Genomic DNA, 21,402 nt, shown 5'->3' on the forward strand with positions numbered 1-21,402 from the left:
CAGATGAGAAAACAGGTCCAGGAAGTTTAACTGACTTGCCCAAAGTCACTCATTCAAGTGGGATTCAAATCTGCATTCAATACCTTGAAATCCATGACTCTTTCCATCATGCTAAACTAGCTCTTATGAATTGTAGCATGGGTAGCTAAGAGGTGCAGTGGATAGAGAGCTGGGCCTGGAGTCAGAAAGACTCATCTTCATGAGTTCAAATCTGGTCTCAGACACTTACTAACTGTGACCCTGAGCATGTCACTTAACCCAGTTTGCCTCAGTTTCCTCATCTGTAAAATTAATCAGAGAAAGAAATGGCAAACCACTCCAGGATTGTTGTCAAGAAAACTCTAAGTGGGGTCATAGAGAGTCAGAAAAAACTGAAATAACAATGGGGAGGATGGAGAGGTTTACTTAGTGCCTACTATATTTAAGACCCTTTTCAAAGTGCTGAGAAAAGCACTTCATAGATATTTGTTCATTGACTTACTGACATAAATTAATCAACAAGAATTTATTAAGCACCTACTATTTGCTAGGCCAGGAGTAGGGAATCTTTGACCTCCAGGCCACATGTGGCCCTTTAGGTCCTCAAGTATGGCCCTTTGATTGAATCTAAACTTCACAGAATAAATTCCCTTAATAAAAGGATTTGTTCTGTCAAACTTGGACCCAGTCAAAAGGCAGCACCTGCAGACCTAGCAGGCCAAATGTGGCCTGGAGGCTGAAGGTTCCCTACCCCTGTGCTAGGCACTGTCTTGAGTGCAGTGCTGGGGAATAGAAAGACAAAGATGAAATAGTCCCTCCCCTCTTTTAGGGGAGACAGCATGTACAGGCCTAAGTATACAAAGAATAAATCTGAGGTAGTTGGGGCAGGAGGACACCAACAGTTGTGGGAAAAAGTCTCCATGTAGAAGGTGATGCTTGAGCTGAGTCTTAAGGGAAAGAAAAGATTCTGAGATGTGGAGATGAGGATGGACTGAAAAGTCATCTAGTTGAGTGACTGAAATAATAAATTAGAAGATGAGAGACTTGTGTTCTTAATCCCAGATCTGCCCCTTGTTTATTTTACCACACTAAACTGCTCACTTATTTCCTTTTTGTCCCATAAAATTATGAATTGGAAAGATACGTGAAAGGTAATCTAGTCCAATTCTGTTATTTTATAGGGGAAGAAATGGACATTTAGAGAGAGGAAGTGATTTATTTGAGGTCAAAAATTATGTGTCAGAATCAGGATTCCAACCCAGGTGATGAGCTCATAAGAATTAAAAGGGAGAAAGAACCTTAGAGGTCATCCCTAGTCCATCTCCCTCCTTTTACAGAGAAGGAAACTGAGGCACAGAGAGGTTAAGAGTCATGCAGGAAGTAAATTTGAACCATGTTCTCCAACTTCAAATCCAAGTCTTCTTACCATTGAAATACCCCTGCCTTTGCCCACTGAGTCCTGGGCCTTGTCCCCTAGTGAGGACAGGTCTGAGGAGGTAAGATATAGGAAGAAAAATCCATAGTGGGGGATTGCCTGGGATTCAGCAAATATCATCTTGAGATTAAGCTATCTGTCTCTTATGTTTTCACGCTGAAAAGCCTCCAATAAATTATGCTCTCTTAATATTTTCAATGCTTTAGTTACATTGGAAAAATTTGCTTTTGTATCTGGTTGTTGTAGAGACCATAACAAACCCTTCTTTCTACAACATCACCAGACCCAGGGCTATCATAAATCAATCCCTTTGGTTCAGAGTAATGTTGCAAGAACGCTGTGTAACGCACGGCAAGTACTTGCTCTCCATGCCCTTTTTCTGGGCTCTACCACTTTGTTCTGGAGGAGTTCTGTCTCCTGGGAGGACAGTTGGTATCTTAACCTTTGGGGGAGTGTGTGAAACATGGCCTGCCCCTAGGGAAGAGGGGGCTCCATTCACTCCTTCATCCCCTCCAGGATGTGGATGCTTGCTCTGTTAGCTAGCAGATCAGGCTGGGGTGGAGGTCGGCACATTCTTTCAGGATGTATTCAGGGCATCATGGGACCATGGGCTGTAGGAGCTAGCAAGGTGTAATGTCATTACCCGGACTTTCCCTGGGTCAACAAATGTTCCTCCTTTCCCTCCCGAGCATCCTCTGGGGCTTAAGCTGATGAGAAGTGGAATCTGCTGCTTGGCTTGTGGGTTGGATGGAGAATGAGAAATTTTTTCTGGAGAGAGGCAGGCACACCTAAATCATAAATGAAATAGACACAACCTTGCGTCTTCATCTTCTCAGTTAATTGGATGGTTTGGAAGATGACCTGGACAGGAGAGAATCCAAAGATTGCTAAAGATATGGAGGACTTCAGTAAGCAGAGACCATTAGGAGCAGCTAGGTGGTACAGTGGATAGAGCACACTGGTCCTCTAATCAGGAGGACATGAGTTCATATCCAACCTCAGATACTTACCAGTTGTGTGACCCTGGGCAAGTCATTTAACCCCAATTGCCTCCCCCCAAAAAATAAAAAAAAAAAAACAAATCATGGAATATATATCTAGAATTGGAAGTACATTTGGAAGTCATCTGGTTTAATATCCTGATTTTACAAGGAAGAAACTGAGACCCATAGAAGTTGGGGCCCCAACATCTCGTAGGTACTAAGTGACAGAGTGGAGATCGGATCCTAAGTCCTCTGACTCCAAATTCAGAGCTCTTTTGACTGCACCACAATTTTTGTCAAGTCACTGGACCTCCAGGCAGGAGGATGCCTCATCCATTCTAGGTCCTTGACAGTTTTTAGCAACAGATTCTGAGAAAGATGAGTCGGCCAGCTTCTTTTCCTAATTCCTTCTTGCTGTGATCTGAGCTCATTTTCTTTGATTCTTTCCTTCTGGGACAGGGAGAACAGCTGGCGACTGTCCTTTTCATATTAAACCTTGATGCATTTGAGTGGTACCCAATAAATATATGTCAAATGACTGATTTATTCATATATTATGCAAAATAATTAACACTAAACAATATAATTCACCTATCTGATATAATTTGTGTCTTGGGGGAAACTAAGAAAATTCCATCAATAAAAATGTTTTATTAGCCTTATATCTTCCCAGGAAGTCTCTTACTCTGGGAATGCATATTAGAGACAAATATGAGTACCGAGAGGGTCTTCAGATCTACTCCAACTCCAACCAACTTTAAGTTTTATAAAGCTCTTTACAAATATTATCTCTTTTTTTATTGCTACAACAACCCTGGGAAATAGTGGCTATTATTATCCTTGACATATATGAAGAAGCTGAAGCAGATAGAAGTTAAGTGACTCACCTGGAATCATCCAGGTAGTAAGTGTCTGAGGCTGGGTTTGAACTCAGGGATTTCAGAGCTCTTTCTACAGTATCATGCTTGGTTGCTTTTAGGTGACCTTAGAAACTTTTGGTAAAGGAAAAAAACTTCTTTTAGGAGAAAAAAATGAACAAAAGAGGACTATCCCATTTCTTTCCATTTAATGAAAAATTATTTTTTTCCCCCAGGAAAGCAAGTATTTCTTTCTACCACACCTCCTACCGCTGCAACCAACATGAAGGTAAGAGAATGTCTGGAGGGTTTCTCAGAGCATTTCATTTTCATTCTGACTCCTGTAACTTCTTGCTAAAAAAAAAAAAAAAATCTCTTGCTGAGGCTGCTTCTCAAGATACTTGAAAGTTCTAATGGACTTTATAAGCTACTGACCTGTGTTCTGCTCTTGGTGGGTGAAGGGAGGGATGAGGAGAAAAGAGTCTTCAAGTTCCTTTGATCTAGGACTGGTGGGGAAGGTCGAGGGGGTGAGGGTGGGGAAGGGCAGGAGGCTCTTCATTTTTTCAGCTGCTTCTGCATGCAGATACATGGTGGTGTAGGGGACAAACTCACCCCTGGTTTTTTATGGGTCGAGTCCCAAAACTGATTGAGTCCAATTTTCATAGAAGGCTATGGATAGAATTTTTCAAGGGAAGGACTCATAATATTTTGTCTTGCTTTTTTCTAGGTCTCCACTGATGTTTATTGTCCCATTATAACCAACCTGAATGAGCAAAGAACCAATTCTGAACATGAAGGGACCATGCTGAGCTACCTTCAGAACATGTCAGTCAGTTTACCCAATGAGTCTCTGTCGAAGGATACTGCCTTCAATTTCACTGAGGTAAAGTCTCTCTCATGTGAACCCACCATGTTGAAACTCACTATCTTTGGAAATAAATTATGTGTGGCCTTGGGATTTTTGCAGTTGTAGGAGATGTGTGCACTTTGTAGTTAGAGCACGCTATAACCCCAGCAGAGTGGGCTTTGTACTAAATAGGGTTCTAAATCTCCACCCACATCCCTGTTCTGGTCCTTTGGATTTCTGTTTGACCCCAGAGGGTAGAGCTAGGACCAAGATGGTTGGTACTTGAGAAGAAGCAGAGTTAGGCTTGATGTCACTTAATCTCTGTTTTCTCTTCTGTAAACAAAACAAAGCAAAACTTTATAACAATTAGAGTGGAGTCCGTTGTTGTAGGATATAGTCCCTCCTTGGAGGTCCTCCAGCAAGAAGCTGGTTGACCACTCCCTTCTTAGGAATGTTGCAAACATGAAAATTCTTATTTAGGCAAAGTTTTCTCAAACTGGGTCCTGAGGCTCCCTGTGATTCTGAGAGTCTCATTTGGTTGTTGAGTTCTTGGAACTGGGTTCTTGGAAGCTACACCAGCAGAAAATGAGCTAATAAAATAGAAAGGCTTTGAACTTGGGTCTACATGAACTGATCACGTCTACTGTGTGAAAATTAGCCTGGATCAGACTTAGGTAGTCAGATGGTCCAATAGATAAGAAAGAGTGTTGGATTTGAAGTCAGGGAGAACTGAGTTTGGCACCACTGGTCTAGAGGAAGAGGAAGGGTTTTGGCCACAGAAACTCATAAGGGTCATCTCCTAAACCCTATGGGGTCTTTGACCTGCCTTGGTGGAGTGAATAGCCATATTAAAGAAATTATTGATCTTTGAAGTAGAAGGAGATTTTAAATGTCACCTAAATCCCATTTGAATGCCTGTATTTAGTATATTCTCACTTTTCTCCATTTCAGAAGCTGGGAAAAATTATAAAATTTAAAAAGAAGATTCAGTTGAGAAACCAAGGGCTCCTAATTAATGCTCTTTAAAAGCCTCAGAACCTAGATCAGGCCCCTATCACTCCTTGATTCCATTCAACTGGGCTACCTTGATTACCCTGTCAGCTTCTTGCTCAGATACATACATACATACATACATACATACATACATACATATATATATATATATATATATATATATATATATATATATACTTGAATTATTGAATATGGGTGTATGTGTACAATTACTATCTTCTTTGAATCACCTACATTTCCCAATACATCCAAAAGACGCCAATTTTTTTTAAAAGATAAGAACAATTCTCCGTTAATCCAAACTAACCTAGTCATCAAAAAAAGTCTGATATTATATACAGTGTTCCACACCCACATCCATACCCCACTTCTGAAAAGAAGGAGTAGGGAGAAGTCTTTCTTATCTCTTCTTTGAGGCCAAACTTCTGCATGCAATTATTAAGTGCCTGCTATATGCCAAACACTCTGTAGGTGCTCAGGATACAAAGACAGTAATGAAACAACACTTAACTGGTGATGAGTTCATTTTCTACTGGACAGATAACACATGTACCCAAACATTGATGAGAGTGAGCATCATCTTTGTCATAACTAACATTTATTTAGCCCTTCTTATGTGCCAGGCTCTTTATGAATATTATCTCATTTGAACTTCACTACAACCCTGGGAAGCAGGTGCTCTTATCATTCCCATTTTACAGATGAGGAAACTTTGGCAAACAAAGTTTAAGTGACTTACCCAAGGTCATAGAGGTAGAAAGTATCAGAGGGCAGATTTGAACTTAGGTCTTCTTGATCTTAAGCCCGACACTCTATGCACTGGGCCACCTTGCTGCCTTTGAATTAGAAAGATATTTCAAGGAGAAAGCACTAACAACATAGGGAAAGACCTCATCTAGGAAGTAGCCTAGTTTGAAACTGACTAAAGTACTCTCAAAAACAGTTCTGGGAGTGGGAACAGACTTTGCTGCTTACTTGATGGTAAAAGAGGTATTTCTCCTACTGTCCATAGCACATGAACATGTTAGCATGATTAAGAGGCATTTTGGTATAGTAGATAGAGCTGGTCTTGTAGTCAGAAAGGCCTGGATTCAAGTCCTGCCTTTGACATAAACTCACTGTAAAATTCTGGGCCATCTCAAGGTGTGCCAGGATAACTCTCTTAAGAGTACAAGTTACAGAATAGTCACCCATCTACATTTAGAGAAGGAATTTCCTCAGGAGGAATTGGCTTCACTGATGAAATCCTAGGTCTGGATTTCCCTCTCCCCTTCCTCCCTGTATCATTCTCCCCACCACCCCCAACCGAGGTGAAACAGTTCATAGAACATTGAGTTTGGAGTCAGGGAGACCTGAGTTCAAAACCAGCCTCATATATTTTCTGTGTGATCCTGGGCAAGTCACTTAATCCCTGTCTGCCTCACATTCAACAACTATTAAAGATTGGAGATCATAGTAGCACCAACTTCCTAGGGTTGTGGTGAGAGAATGAAATGAGGTAACATTTGTAAAGCACTTAGCACGGTGCTTGGCACATAGTAGGCACTTAAGAAATGCTTGTTTTCTTCCTTCCTTCTTCCACTCCACCCAACAATGTGTCAAGACTAATAATGTGAATAATACTTCAAAAATGGAGAGGGAGAAGAACAGCTAATTTTCTCCATCCCCAGGTGCCCCGTGCTTGGGAGATTTGTACATTAAACACTCATAGTACATACCAAGTTCTTTTGATAGCAATCCTTCCCAGAAGTCTGCTTTGGCTTTGTAGCTTTACTTTTTCAAAATTCTGTCTTTATCGAGCCTTAATTATTCACCAATTAAATGAGGATGCCCGGGGAATGGGCAAAAATGGAGTATTCACACTGGGAGCTTGGCAAATAAATAATACTATGGAAAGAGCAGTTTCTCTGGTGTTAGGGGACCTGAGTTCAAATCCCAGCTCTGTCACTTATTTCCCCTGTGACTCTGGGCAATCAGTCAATGTATAAACATTAAATAAATAACTGCTATAAGTTGGGATACAAAGGCAAAATGAAATAGATACTCAAGATGCATGTATTCTTTTGAAGTCACTAGCTCTCTGGGTTTCAGTTTCCCTACCCACAAAATGAGGGGTTTGGACTAGAGTAATTAATTAGTGAACATTTATGAAACACCTTCTGACTACTGAAGTTTACATTCTAAGACAGTATGACAATAAGTAGTCATGTTGAAGATACTTAGTAGATGGAAGGTAACCTTTTTTTGGGGTGGGAGAAGACTCTCCCTCCTTTCCAATTTTAAATCTATGATCCTAACACCTGGAAATATTTAGAGGACTCTGGAATCAGAGGTATAAAACTTTCCTTATGTTGTATGTAGGAGAGGGAGTGAAGGGTTAAGAATATTAGGACCCATGGGAGGAACATTGGAAAAGATATTGTTTTTAAAGGTGTTTTCTTTGTTACCTGAATCAGTGACATCTACTCCTTCTTAACCCCTAACCATTAGAAGATCCAAAAACTTTGAAATACTCTCACTCTGTGTTTGCTACTGGGGAAACCAAGTCTGATGGCTGTTGAGCTCTCCATCAAAGGGAGCTATGTTGGGAAGATTCATTACCAAGGCAGCCTCCACTGGGAGGAATGCAGCAGAGATTTCTGAAGTCTGCTTTGGGGAAGAACACAGAGATCTTTATGCTACTTCTCAGACCCATATCCATGTATTTCCATGCACCATTTGCACATCAATACAGCAGGCTGGTTTGGCTTTAGAAGGGCTCATTACAGGGCAAGTCTCCTGTTTAAAGCTATACATGTTTTTTTTATTTTAGAAGGTTGGTAGGGAGAGATTCCTTTATGGGCTAGAGCTTCATTACTTGCCTTTGAATGAATGAAAAGATATTTATTGAGCCCTTTCTGTAAGTCAAATGATAAGAGATACAGAGACAAAAGCAAAGACAGTCCTTGTTCTCAAGGAGCTTATAGTCTAATGGGGGAAAACATATAGAGGAGTTAACCAAGAAATGTTTTTTGTTGTTGTTGTTAGAAACCTAGCTTTCCTGATTCCAATTTCTATGATAGCAGACTAGGGGCACTCTGAAGCTAATAAATTCAGGGAACCCTGTGTGAACTCACAAGGCTGGGGTCCATAATCTTGTTTGGTCACTGGATTTCAACCTAATTGTTTTCCTTTGTCATCCTTTGCATTGTATGCATTTAAAACCTTGATTTCAAGAAGGAGTTCATAGGCTTGGTTTAATCAGACTGTCAAAGGGTCCTATAATGCAAAACCAGCTAAGAATTTCTGTCTCACAGTAAGGGTTAGAAGTTCTTTAGATGGGGTCACTGACATAGCCTTTCCAGAAACAATGGTGGTCTTAATTTAATTATTATATGAGGTGTGGCTGAGAGTGAGGAGTGGGGAGAAGTACCTAGCCAAGAAAGGAGAATGGTTAGGGTAGAACATGGTTGAAAATCTGGGACTGGCTAGATATAGACAGTGTCATTCTACGTAATGGATATGGATATAGATGTAGATATGACTTTATATATAGGTATAGATTATAGCTAATTGTAGCACAGTCCCAGAATCTGAACTGAAGGTAGAAAGGGTTCCATTAAAAAAACAAAAACAAAAATGGTATTTCCAGTACCAAGGACAGTTCTTAGTTCACAGTAGGTGCTTAATTTATGCCTATTGAATTCTTTCCATGCAGAATTCTCAGACTTAGTGGGGATTAAAAAGCCTTATGCAGTGTAATTGCTTAATAAATATTTGCTGATTGGCTGATGCTGCTTTATTCCCTTATGTATCTTCCAAGAAGCAGCCCAGGTAGGTAGTTAACAGATTTCCTGAGAAGCATCACAAAAAAATCATTCCAGCCAGGTTATGATTCTGGGAAGAACCAGGTACAACAATGACAGAAAAACACTGAGTGTTAATGGGGAAAAACAACATTCCTTTCTCCCCACAACTCCCAAACAGTGCCTGTTGTGTTATTTATTTATTGCTAATGAGAAGAATCTGTCTCACACCTAATACTGTAGCAGTAGCAGCTCTATATTTAATTGCTGCAAATTAAAACCATCAATTTCATAAGCTGTGCATAATAGGAATATTCGGCTGGGATGTCACTACTCTTGCCAATACACTGTTGGGGATAAAATGGGGAAAATGTTTTTAAAAAGAACAAAGAAAACAAGAAACAAATGGCAGTGACTCAAACAGCCTACCTGTTGAGTACAGAGCCAGCGATCCTCACCTATACCCTGATTCTGCCCAAGCAGAACTCTGCCAGGTTTAGGAATTTCTAAGGCTGCTCCCTCCTCACCTACTTGCTTTAGATTTTATTAGAGTTGAAAACAACCTTGGAGATTATATAGTCAAAACTTGTTTTGTAGACCTAAAGATAATCCCAGAGAAGGCAAGGGAAAGGTGCAAAAGACATGGGGCTGGAACCCAGTTGCCCTGACCCTCAGTCTGGTGTGGTTTCCATTACATCAGAGTGGATAACTCCCTCAGGTTGATTCCCTGAAACCAATGCAGAGGCAAGCACCTTCCATCCCTTCTCCCTCTTTGTATCTCACTCCAAACTGCCAAGCAGTTCAGTGTGTTTCAAATCACACCCCCTTCACTCATTCCATGCTTATCCCAATCCTATTCAATGTAATTCAATCGAACCCAACCCAACCCAATCCAACTCAACCCAACCCAATCCAATTCAGTTGAATTGAATTCAGTAGGGTTGATTAAATTTTTACTTTGTGCCAGGCATTGTGTTAGGCACTGGAGACAGAAAGACCAATATAAAATTGATTGCTACTCTCTATAGAGGGGGTTATAGTCTACTGGGAAGGGAGTGAGGACAACATGTACACACAAAATCTTTTATTTCTTTATTTTATAGAGAAATATATATATATTTATATATTTTATGTCTATGTATATATGTATAACATAAATATATATAAAATATGCATATTTTATATATGTATGTGTATATATTTATGTATATATGTATGTGCATATATACACATACATGTATATGTATGTATATAGATACATGTATACATATGTACACACATATATATATATTTATACAATTTTGACCGAAAAATGGAATATTAACAATTGAGGGGAAGGGGTCAGGGAAGGCTTCAAGTACTGGGTGACATGAGCTGAACCTTGAAAAGAACTAGGGATTTTTAGAGTCATAGGTGAAGAGGAAGAGCATTCTAGACTTGGGAGTGAAGGAAAGGGAGATAGCCTGTTCAAAGCTATGTGGGAAAGAGATGGACTGAGGCATCCAAGGCACAGTAACTGGGTCCATTGGGTTGGAAATGAAAGAATGAGAAAGGAAGCAATGTGAGAATGAGGAGTGTAGGAAAAGGAGCTGGAGGCAGATCACGAAGGACTTTAAAATACAAACTGAAAAGTTTTATTTTGTCCCAGAGAACCATAGAAAATTCATAAGCAGAGTAAAGTTATATGGTCGGATTTGTCACATGGTCAGCAGAGAAACTGTCTCTTGGCCGGCTTTGGGGGTGATTTCCTCTTTAAAGAGAGATTTGGGGATACTTTCAACTCTGGGAATGAGAATCCCTTATAATTTGAAAGCAAATTTTCATATAAAGTGCTTCAGAAACCTTAAAGTTAAATATATAAGTAACCTAGTGGTTTTTTCAGTGAACCTTTACAACATAGATACCTCTACTTGACCTGACATTAAATTGTCCAGAATTGCTTAAGTACTGAAATGTTAGAATCTTAGAGCAGAAAGAATTCTGAAAGTTCAATCTGGTCCAACCCAGAGCTGCTAAGAAGTTCCCTTTATAATATCCCTGACATGTGGTCTTCTAGCCTTTGCTTACTTGGAAAGTGATGGGGAACTTAAAGAGGAGGCTATTTCATACATCTAGTGTTTAGGAGATTTTTCCCTTTTATTTAGCTGAATTCTGCCTCTGGGGCACTTTTCCCTCCTAACTCCTGGTTATATTCTCTTGGGACAGGCCAAACATGGCTAATTCCACTTCCAAGCCACAGTCCTTCCAAGGCTGTCTGGCAGCAATCACCCCTCTTTTTCCTCAGACATTAATTTCCTGGAGAGTATGTAGAGAAAGGCAAATCAGTATAGTAAAGAGCCTTGAGTCTGAGGATTGGTTGAAAGAAATGGGCATGTTTAGTTTGGAAAAGAAGATTCAGGGGCATCATGACAACTGTCTTCAAGCATTTGAAGGATTGTCCTTTACAAGAAGGGTTAGCTTTGGTCTGTCTGACTCCACAGGACAGAAACAGCAGTAATGGGTAGAAGTTACAAGGAAGGCAGTTTAGGTTCAGTGTCAGGGAAAATTTCCTAAGGGAAACAGGTGTCCAAAACTGCAATGATTTGCCTTGAGGAATGCTAGGTTGCTTTTCCTCAACAGTCTTCAAACAGAGGCTGGATGACCCCTGTCTCTCCCACATACCTTTGAACAGGTACACCTTCATGTATGAGTTGGACTAGATGGATTATGAATCTCCTGCCAGTCCTAAAGTTTTTGTGATTCTATGGCTAAATGTCTCAGGTCTTTCAAATGATCTTCATAGGGCATCAGTTCAGAGCCTTTAGCATCTCACTCACCCTCCTCCAAATACACCCCAACTGACACATTTTTGAAAAAAAATGTATCTAATCCCATGTGCTTTTACATCATCTTATACAACCTGCCCCTGATCTCTCTTTCAAGCCTCATTGGACATTCTTCTCCCTCTCACACTTTGTGATCCAGCCAAACTGGCCTCCTTCTGTTCATGCCAGTCTGGAAGGCACCCACTCCCTCTTCCCCACTTCCTCATAGATATGCTCCTGTACCGTCTTCTTCATAAAGCTTTTCCTCATCTCCCCAGGTCCTCCTTCCAACATATGATGTTTTAACTACATATCTATTTGTATTTATAACTATAGTTATGCCTTATTCATTTTATTTGTACTTGGCTCCACCAGTAGACTAAAATCTTGCAAGGAAGGATCGTTTCATTCTTAGTATATGCCCAGTGCTTGGCATGTAGTAGACACAGTATTAAATACTTGCTGATTGATGAATTGATATTACCTAATATTATCTACATAGAGTCTAAAGAATTATTTTTTCCTCCTTAGACCTTCTTAGAAACCGTGGGAGAGATGCTTCAATTCCCAAGTTGGACAGACACAAACGAGGTAAGATTAAAAGTCACCTTGGTCTCCAAAACTTGTCTTGGCTTCCATTTATCTGCCTGGACATGTCACACACAGATCTACCATATTTGAAAAAAAAGTGATTTTCTCTTCCAGGGCCTTATGACCAGGGAAGCAACTCAGTTCACTTGGACTGAACAGACTCAGAATAGGTTAAAAACTCTTGCTCTAGATTAGAATATCATCTTCATGAGTTAGTGAATTTTCCTCTTCTCTCTTCCCCTCTCCACCTTTCCTCTCTCCTCCCTCCCCTCCCATCTTCTCTCTCCTCCCCTCCCTTCCCCTCCTCCTGCCCTTCCTCCTCTCCCTCTGCTTCTGCCTCCCCTCTCCTTCCCTCTCTGCCCTCTCCTCCTTTTCTTGCCCTCCTCTCTTCTCTTTTTAGCAGATTTGGATTTGCATTGGCATAGGGAATTAATTCCCAGTGAGGAAACTCCCTCTGCTAATGTAGGTTGGCACATGTTCTGCAGATTATAGTTATAGGCAATCAGAGAATTGCCTAAAACTATGAAAGAAGCAGCTAACCCAGAGTCACACAAACCTTAAGAATCAGAGATGGGCCTTGAACCCAGGGATCTGAGCCTGACTGTCTCTAATTAGGCCATGCCACTTCTGAGCAAATGTTAGGTCAGGAAAAAATAATTTGCCTGAGGGCCAAGCCAAGATGAATCCTGGGTCATAGATCTAGGCTGATGATAATACAAAGGGTCCATCACTGGAAACCCACTCAAATACTGGCTTTGGAAGGACCTAAACTGGGGCTCCTACAGGGCACCATAGTACACAGAGCACCAGACCTGGAATCAGGAAGACCCATGTTCCAGAGTTCAAATCCAGCCTCAGACACTCACACGTTGTGTGACCCTGGGCATGCCACTTAATCCTGTTTGCCTCAGTTTCTTCATCTGTAAAATGAGCTGGAGGATGAACCGCTTCAAAGCACTCCAATTTCTTTGGCTAGAAAAGGCCAAAATGGGGTCACAGAGAGTCAGCTGTGACTCAAATGACTGAACAGCTGCAGCAACCAGAAGGACCTACTAGAGTTGGGTGACTTATGGCATAATATTGGAGAACCTAGGGTTGCCTCCACATCTCCATGAGATGTCAATAGAGGGCTCGATTACATTGTTGATTTCATCATTGTGAGTGATTTCCTGTGTGGCAATTCCTTCCACCACCAGCAGATCACCAACATTTTTGTAATTTATGGTTTTAAAGCAGGGCTTCTTAACCTGGGGTCTGTGACCCCTTTTAAAAAAAAATTTTGAAGTTGTTTTTCAGTCTAATTGGTTTTCTTCAGAAGGGGTTCCATAGGCTTCATTGGATTGCCAAAGGAGGCCCCGAAAGGTGAAGAGTCCCTGGACTGGAATGTTACTTGAGACACTTGCTATGGTCATACAGCTAGCAGGTGTCAGTGGCAAGATTTGAACCTGGGTCATCTGGCTCTGAGGCCAGCCCTCTGTCAGCAGTGACACTGCTTTACCTCTGATGATTACCATGTAAACACATGGGTTTGTAGCCCAGCAAAGATCAAAGGCAATCTGGAATGAAGCCGGTAACTCATAGTTTGCTTTGTAGTTTCTTGTCTTTTGTACAGAAAATGAATTAATTTTTGATTTTTTTGAAAACAGAAGCATAAAACATGCATTGTGGTTTATATTGGCAAGGAGAAATCAGGGGACAGATGGTGTGCCATTGAGGGAGCACGTCTTGTGTAAATTAGGGAAACCAGATTAGACAAGGGTGGAAAAGACATTTCTTGTTTGGAACCCAGGCAAATGGAATTCACGAAAGACTAGCCCCAGTATTGGGAGCATGGGAGAGTGAATGTCTCCCGGTTTCCTTCCACATGGGAGAGACATTTAAAGGCCTGCCAAAAAGAGGACTTGAAAAGTAGTGTTTTATATATAATGTTAAATGAACTTATCACAAATGCTCTGCTGCAGAATATAAATAATCATGAAATGTCCTGGCTCAGATGTTCCTTTCTGCTACTCTGTATGCATTGAACAGAATGGATGAATCAGTCATCACCTTACAGGAATGCATGCCAGACATTGCACCATTATATGCTGAGCCTATTGGAAATCAGGCAATGGGCCTGGAAGAAGGTTTCTAAAATTGAGCTCTCTTTTCTATTTCCAGCTTGTTAGAGTGTCATGGGAAATCGAATTGTGGGAAACTCTAGAAGAGTTTGGCCGCCAGTAGATGCTAGAGTTCTAATTGAGGCAGGAGGAGGAAGATTGGTATTAGATGCAAAGGCAGAGCTAGGGTGGGGCAATGGGACATTGTCCTCAAGGCATTAACTTTAGAGAATGTGAATTATAACAGTTATAATAACTGATCCCACACATTGTTCAACTGAATTTGTCTGTATTATTTCTTATATTATTGTCACATCATGAATGATAATGTTGATTTGAGGATACTTTCATGCTACTTCTCCAGGGTCTGCTGCTATCCTGGATGCCAAAATCACTTCTTTTAGTAGGCATTTTATGAATGCTTATTGATTGATTGATTGTATCACCATCAGTGTGGGCATTGTTTAACCAACAGTGGATCTGAAGTAAAGATTCTTGGGTTCATATACTGACCTTGCTGCCTACTCTCTGGGTGACTGTGTTTGTCTTTCTAGAACACCAGTGCAGGAGTTAGGAGGACCTGAGTTCAAATCTCACCTCAGACACTTGACACTCACTAGCTGTGTGACCTTGGGCAAGTCACTTAACCTCAATTGCCTCTTCCTGGTTCATCCAGTCATCCTGATGATTATCTGGTCACTGGATTCAGATGTCTCTGGAGGAGAAGTGGGACTGGTGACCTGCACAGCCTTCTCTCACTCAAAGCAAAGTCAAGTGCAAGTCATGTCACTATTTCTCTGATGGCATGGTCTTCTTTGGCAATGAAGGACAAATACAGCCACCCTCCCCCCACACCTTCCTCCCCCACCTCAGTCTTTTCCTCTGTAAAATGAAGTAGATGGATAGAGAAATAAATGGAAAGAGCACTGGGTTTGGAGGCAGAGAACATGAGTTCAACTCCTAACCCTATTCCTTAATACCTATGTGACTTTGGACGCCCCTCAAGACAGTTTTCTTATCTTAATCTTTTATCTTTCTCTGTTTCTCAGGGAACATGGAGCGTGGTTAATAAATGAATTCTTATTGATTGATGACTTACTATAAAGTGGAGGGCTTGCTCTGGAGGACCTCAGAGGTCCCTTTTAGCGCTAAACTAGTGTTTCCCTGACCTGCTGCCCAGGATACCTCTGAGATCTTCTAGTTCGAAGTTTATAATTCCATGAAATGCCACTTAGAAGCTCTTGTTCTTTTGGGTAGAAGGTCAGTCTGAGAGAAGAGACAGATTTTCTGTATTGTTTTTTTTTCTTTCTGTTTGACAATTAACAAAGGGGTGCTTTCTCACAGGTTTATGAGGGACCTCCAATATGAAGTCACTGTCGTGGGAAGAGACATAGTTCAATCTAGCAGAATGATAAGGGTTTGAAGCTAATACAGGCTTCTTCAAGGAGGAAATACCACAATGTGGTCAGTGAAAACATCACCAGATCTGGGATGAGAGGTTCTATATTCTAAGCCCAGTTCTGTCACTTGCTAGTTGCATAACCATGGACTAGTAATTCGATCTCTCTTGTGCCTCAGTTTCTCCATTTCAGACACTAAAGCTGTGTGACTCTGAGAAAGTCAATTACGCTCTTTGTTTCTCAGTTTATCTATCTGTAAAATGAGAGGACTGGACTGGATGTTACCCTTAGGATTCTTTCTGGGTCTAAATTTGTGACCCTATGAGCTTTAAATTGAAGGAACTGGAATTAGTGATCTCCAAAGTCCTCTCTGGCCCTAAAGTTCTGTTGGAAATTTAAAAAGCCATAAGAGAAATGTGTGTATGTAGGTATGTGCCTTCTTTTTTCTTTTAAAATAAGCTTGGATCTTAAAGCTTATGCTGAAATTTAGAATATCAACAAGGCTGGTATTCTAGGAGTATCAGCAAGGAATATCAACAAGGTTGTATTCCCAGCAATTCATTATATAAATGAAAATGGCTTCTTTTCCTACCTGGTTGGCCTCTTTACAACAATGAAGAAAACAAGCTTCCTTAGGGCAGGGACTGAGTTTTTAATTAATTTGTTTATTTAGCTTTTAATTTCCACCATCTAGACTAGTTTATAGCCCATAATGAGTCCTTAAGAAATGTTTATTGAACAGTAAAGTCACATTTATACAGTTCTGTATAGGTATTCATGGGCAGATAGATGGTGCAGGAGGATAGAGCCCTGGACTTGGAATCAGGAGGACTAATCTTCCTGAGTTCAAATCAGATCTCAGATGCTTAGTAGCTGTGTGACCCTGGGCAAGTCATTTCATCTGGTTTGCCTCAGTTTCCTCATCTGCAAAATGAGCTGGAGAAGGAAATGGCAAATGATCCCAGTAGCTTTACCAAGAAAACACCAAACTGAGATTATGGAGGATCAGACTCGACTGAATCAATTCACTAACAAGAGATATGCCTATCTCTTAGGACCAAGAGGTTGGTTTTACAGATGAAGGAAATGAAGCTCTAAAAGGTTAACCAATTTGCCCATGATCACATGGCGCAATCTTCCAAGGCAAGATTGGAACTCAGCTTTCCTGAGTGAAGACCAGCATGTTTTCCATTCCTCCTCTTATGCAGAACCCAAGCTGATCTCAGTGGAATGTTTCCTACAATTAAGTCCACCTTCTCCTCAGCATAATGTTTTTCTATCTGATTTTTAAAAGGCACTGTTGTTCATCAATCTCCCGTTTTCTTTTTCCTCAGAGACCTTCTAATGGGGTAGGGTTGATTGACACTGTGGACAAAGTTCTGTGGCACATAGCTTACAATCTGCAAACTTACAAAATGGCTGTTACCATCCAGGGCTCATCTTCAGTAGCAGGTAAAGGGGATCTGACATCAGCATTTACTGTTTGTTATAAGGCCTAGAAGGGGGAGGGATGGAAGTCTGGAGGAGAGTAAAGATGGATGCCAGACCCAGCATCACTCCTCTCGATCAATAAGCATTTGTTAAGACATAAAATCACAGACTGTCCCACCTGGAAATGAACTCAGAAGCTATCTAGTCTTCCACTCAAACAATCAATAAACATTTATTAAGTACCTACTATGTTCCAGGTAAGGAACTAAAGAAGAGGCAAATACAGCCCCTGGCTTTATAGAACTTCCATTCTAGTCAGGGTCAGGAGGGAAATATAACATATACAAATTGTCGTTTGTTTATTTTTCAGTTGTGTCCAATTCTTCATGACCCCATTTTGAGGTTTTCTTGGCAAAAAATGTTGGAATGTTTTACCATTCCTCTCTCCAGCTCATTTTACAACTAAAGAACCTGAGGCAAATGGGGTTAAAAGACTTGCCCAGGACCATGTAGCTCTAGTTAAGTGCCTGAGGCCAGATTTGAAGTTGGTAAGATGAGTCTTTCTGACTCCAGGTCCAACACTCTATCCATTGTACCACCTAGTTGCTATGCCCTCTCTACTCACGTTGATCTTACCCCTTGGACACCTTGGCCAACAGAAGTTGCAACTAAAACCTTTGTAGCCTGGTGGTCTATGTTTGAACAAAGGACCACTCCAAATTTAGCTAAGGTGATCCTTGGATGACAGTCTATTTCTGAGTTCAAGTCTTTTCAGCTTCAATAGCATCTATTAGATCCGGATAATATCACCAGCTCGTTCAGCCCTTAGAGAACTGAGAGTTACCTGTATACCACAATGGAGCACAATTAAGTGCCTACAGGAGGCTTTCTGAAGCTATCTTGTTGTGTATGAAATGATGCTCTGTGGAAACACTGCTAGAAACAGGACAGATGTATTCAAGTCAGTGGTGCATGAACAGGCCCATGTCAGCATTTTCCTGTAGCCCTGGAAGCTGAAATCACTTAATTGAAGCCACATTCTCCATTCAGAGCAAGAGAATAAAAGCGGCCGTGCCTAGAGATGGATAAAGGAATTGAGAATAGAGAGTCGAGAACAAGATTTCATAGAATCAGCTGGAACTGTTCAATGGCAATCTCTTTTTCTAAAGTCATAGACCAATAAAACGAGATACACTATTGCCTTTCTATTTTAAAGATCTATATCTCCCTAGATAGGGACATTCTGTCTCAGGCCCCTCTTCTTATGACTAGGGATAACTGGTACAACCTAAGGTTAATTGTTCTGTGACTCAGTTTCAGTAGCTGTCTGTCTCTCAACATTTTTATATTAATGCAATTATCTATGTGGCTGATGAGCAAATGATGCCCCCCACCCCAATCCCCTTGTCTCTTATTCTGGTCTCCCTTGAAACCCAGAAAGGAGCAGATACCATGATTCTTCTTCAAGCTGCCTGTGGGATGGCGCCAATTATCCTCTGCAGCATCCCAAATGGGCCATTTTGAACTTTACAATGACTCCTAAGAGCAAAGGCTGTTGTGATAACTTTGGGGTTTCTGTGACACCTCAGTTAGTCTTCTGTAGGCACACTAAGTGACCTGCTTCAGAATATCTCGCCTATATGTTTTTTCTTTAAAGGAGTCATCTTCCAAAGGTAATTGTCCTCTCCAGGGAGATCATTCTATTTCCTCACAAAACAGCTGGGGTTTTACAATCGAGATTTACAGTAGCTGTTGAGAGAGCAAACTCCACTTTATGGGTGAATCAGGCAGTAAAGGTTATTGATTTTTATCTTTTTCTTGGCTGGTTTGTACTTGCAGAGTATTCGTTGGCCAAAGTGCCCCCAGAGACGATGACTTCTCATCACTATCGCTTTCCCACCCAGGGACAGAGCTACATTGAAATTCCTCGGGAGGCCTTCCATAGCAAAAGTAAGTCATGACTGCATGAGGAAGGTCATGGCTGGGCAGACTCAATGACTCTCTCCCTCTCTACTGAAAGGGAAGAGGCTACTCATTGTCAAATTTGCCTGGGCCTCTAGGGAAACTTCTTCCAAGATCTGAGAGAAATTCTGTGAATGATCAAAATGCTAATGACGTTATTTTTTCTAATGCCAACTGGGGTCCTTGGAATGACACATATTTTATCATGGAAAAGGTATGAGGAATCAGAAAACCTGCATTACAATTAACAGTAAATAATTGTGTGACCTTGATCAAGCCACTTAATTTCTTTGTCTCACGTTTCTTCTCAGTAAGGAGGTGAAAAATAATCCTGCCCCTGTCTGCTTTATGAGGGAGAATTGCCTTATGGAGTATAGTAGAAAGCCTGCTGCTTTGTCAGTCTGAGGCCATTGCTTTGAATCCAGGCTTTGTCAGTTACAACCCATGGGACTTTGGATAAGTCACTTCTGTCTCTTAGTTGCCTGTCTTCCTTATTATCATCGCCTTGATGAGAAAAGTGAGACTCAGACAAGTGATAGCACCTGCTAGTATATGTCAAAGGCAGAATCTGAAACCAGGTGTTCCTGATTCCAGCTCAAGCATTTTGTCTTATTATATAGGATCCCAAGAGTAGGGAATGGACTGGGACTTCAGTGGTATATCACTTCATGTTCCAATTCATATTGATAGCTTCTCTGACACTTACAAGAGAATTATCTAAAGCAATGAGAAGTTACATGGTACAAGTATGTGTCTGAGGTGGAATTTGAGCCCAAATCTTCTTGGCTTTGAGGTTCTCTATCTGATTTAGATCTGGGAAGGTTCTTTGAGGTCATGTAGTCCAACCCTTTCATTTAACAGATGACAAAAAAGCCCAAACTGAAACTCAGAAAGACAAGTTATGCCAGGTTCCATACTTAGCAATTATCAGAGGCTATACTGAACTACCTGATTTCAAGCTACCATTCTTCCTATGGCCATCATTCTCCAAGGTCTGAAAGGCTTTCTGCAGATTACGTGGGATATTAAAAGCATCTTTACAGAGATCCAGTCAATGGGATGAAGCTAAAAAGAGAAAGCATGAATTAATATCTCTGCAACTTAGCTCAATGCATATTCAGACAGACAGACAGACAGACAGACAGAGAGCCACCGCTATTTTCCAAGCTTACAGCCTCCATAAAGAAGGCTTATGGCATCATGGCCCCATAGTGATCAGGGTGTTTCCCCACCATGTGCCACCTACCTGATTTATTCTGCTGGCTGAACTCCCCCAAACCAGGAGGAGGTTCAAGCCTGTGACTGCCACGTGCGCTCTGAAAGGGAAATAATTGAGATCATATGGAAAGGGGTTTTGGGAAATGCCAAAAATAGCTTGTGAAAGATTCCTTTTTCCTCTCTTTCGTCCTCGTGCCTCACTTGACTTTCTGTTTGGTATGGAGTTCTTAGATGGGTATCCACATGGAGAATGAACTTATGATAACATGAAGGACCTGGCTTGCTTCCCAAAACTTTACCATGAGGCCCAGGTCAAAGTGAAGAAAAAATGCCCAGGGCCAGCTGAGGGCTTGTCCCTCTGAGTGACCTGTTCTAAACCTTCAGCAGGATATTATTTCACTTTTCAAAGGGTGACTTTAGGAAGAGTCGGAATCTAGTAGAAGCCATAAAGGTTATTTGCATGCTGGATGCTACTTGTAAAACTTGCATCTGTCTCTTTGCTCACAAGGTTTGAAGAACTATAAATACTCCATATGTAGACAACAAGTAAACAACAAATTAAAACTCACACAGACAGAAATGTAGGTGCGTACATTCTCTCACGCACACGCACACGTACTCTTTGTAGAGGGGGGAGCTTTTAAAAGTCAGCTAAAGATTGCAAGGGCAACTAACCTCAGATCCTTACTAGCTGTGGGTCCCTGGGCAAGTCAGAATCAATCTTCTGGTGTGTCCTGCTTGATCCCATAGCCAACACACTCTCCTGGGCACGCCAGTGTAACAGGGCCATGACTAATTCCATCACTGAGTTCTAAGCAAGTTCTGAGTCCTCCATCGATGGCAGCCTTAATTCACTGCCCATCTCAGGCTTTCCTAGGGTCTCTGCTCTTCCTTCATGCATCTTCACATGAACTCAGCCTTCACAAGGATGATGTACAAAGGGCCCTGATACTTAATTAGCGATTCTGGGACCACTTCAGTACATGACATGCTGTCT

The 21,402-nt window shown here is 41.1% G+C and overlaps 1 protein-coding gene across 4 annotated transcripts in view; it reads left to right on the forward strand.

Moving 5' to 3' along the window:
- Positions 1-21,402, forward strand: part of ADGRD1 (adhesion G protein-coupled receptor D1) — a 470,522-nt gene that overhangs the window by 39,628 nt on the left and 409,492 nt on the right. For all 4 annotated transcript variants that reach the window (XM_072600751.1, XM_072600753.1, XM_072600750.1 and 1 more), the window contains 5 exons: positions 3,491-3,543; positions 3,982-4,137; positions 12,236-12,295; positions 17,129-17,246; positions 19,065-19,175. In XM_072600751.1, the coding sequence (XP_072456852.1) occupies positions 3,491-3,543; positions 3,982-4,137; positions 12,236-12,295; positions 17,129-17,246; positions 19,065-19,175 (498 nt within the window). The remainder of the gene's footprint in view (positions 1-3,490; positions 3,544-3,981; positions 4,138-12,235; positions 12,296-17,128; positions 17,247-19,064; positions 19,176-21,402) is intronic.

The sequence above is a fragment of the Notamacropus eugenii genome, chromosome 4 (genome assembly GCF_028372415.1).
Source record: "Notamacropus eugenii isolate mMacEug1 chromosome 4, mMacEug1.pri_v2, whole genome shotgun sequence".
In the NCBI taxonomy this organism is placed as follows: domain Eukaryota; kingdom Metazoa; phylum Chordata; class Mammalia; order Diprotodontia; family Macropodidae; genus Notamacropus; species Notamacropus eugenii.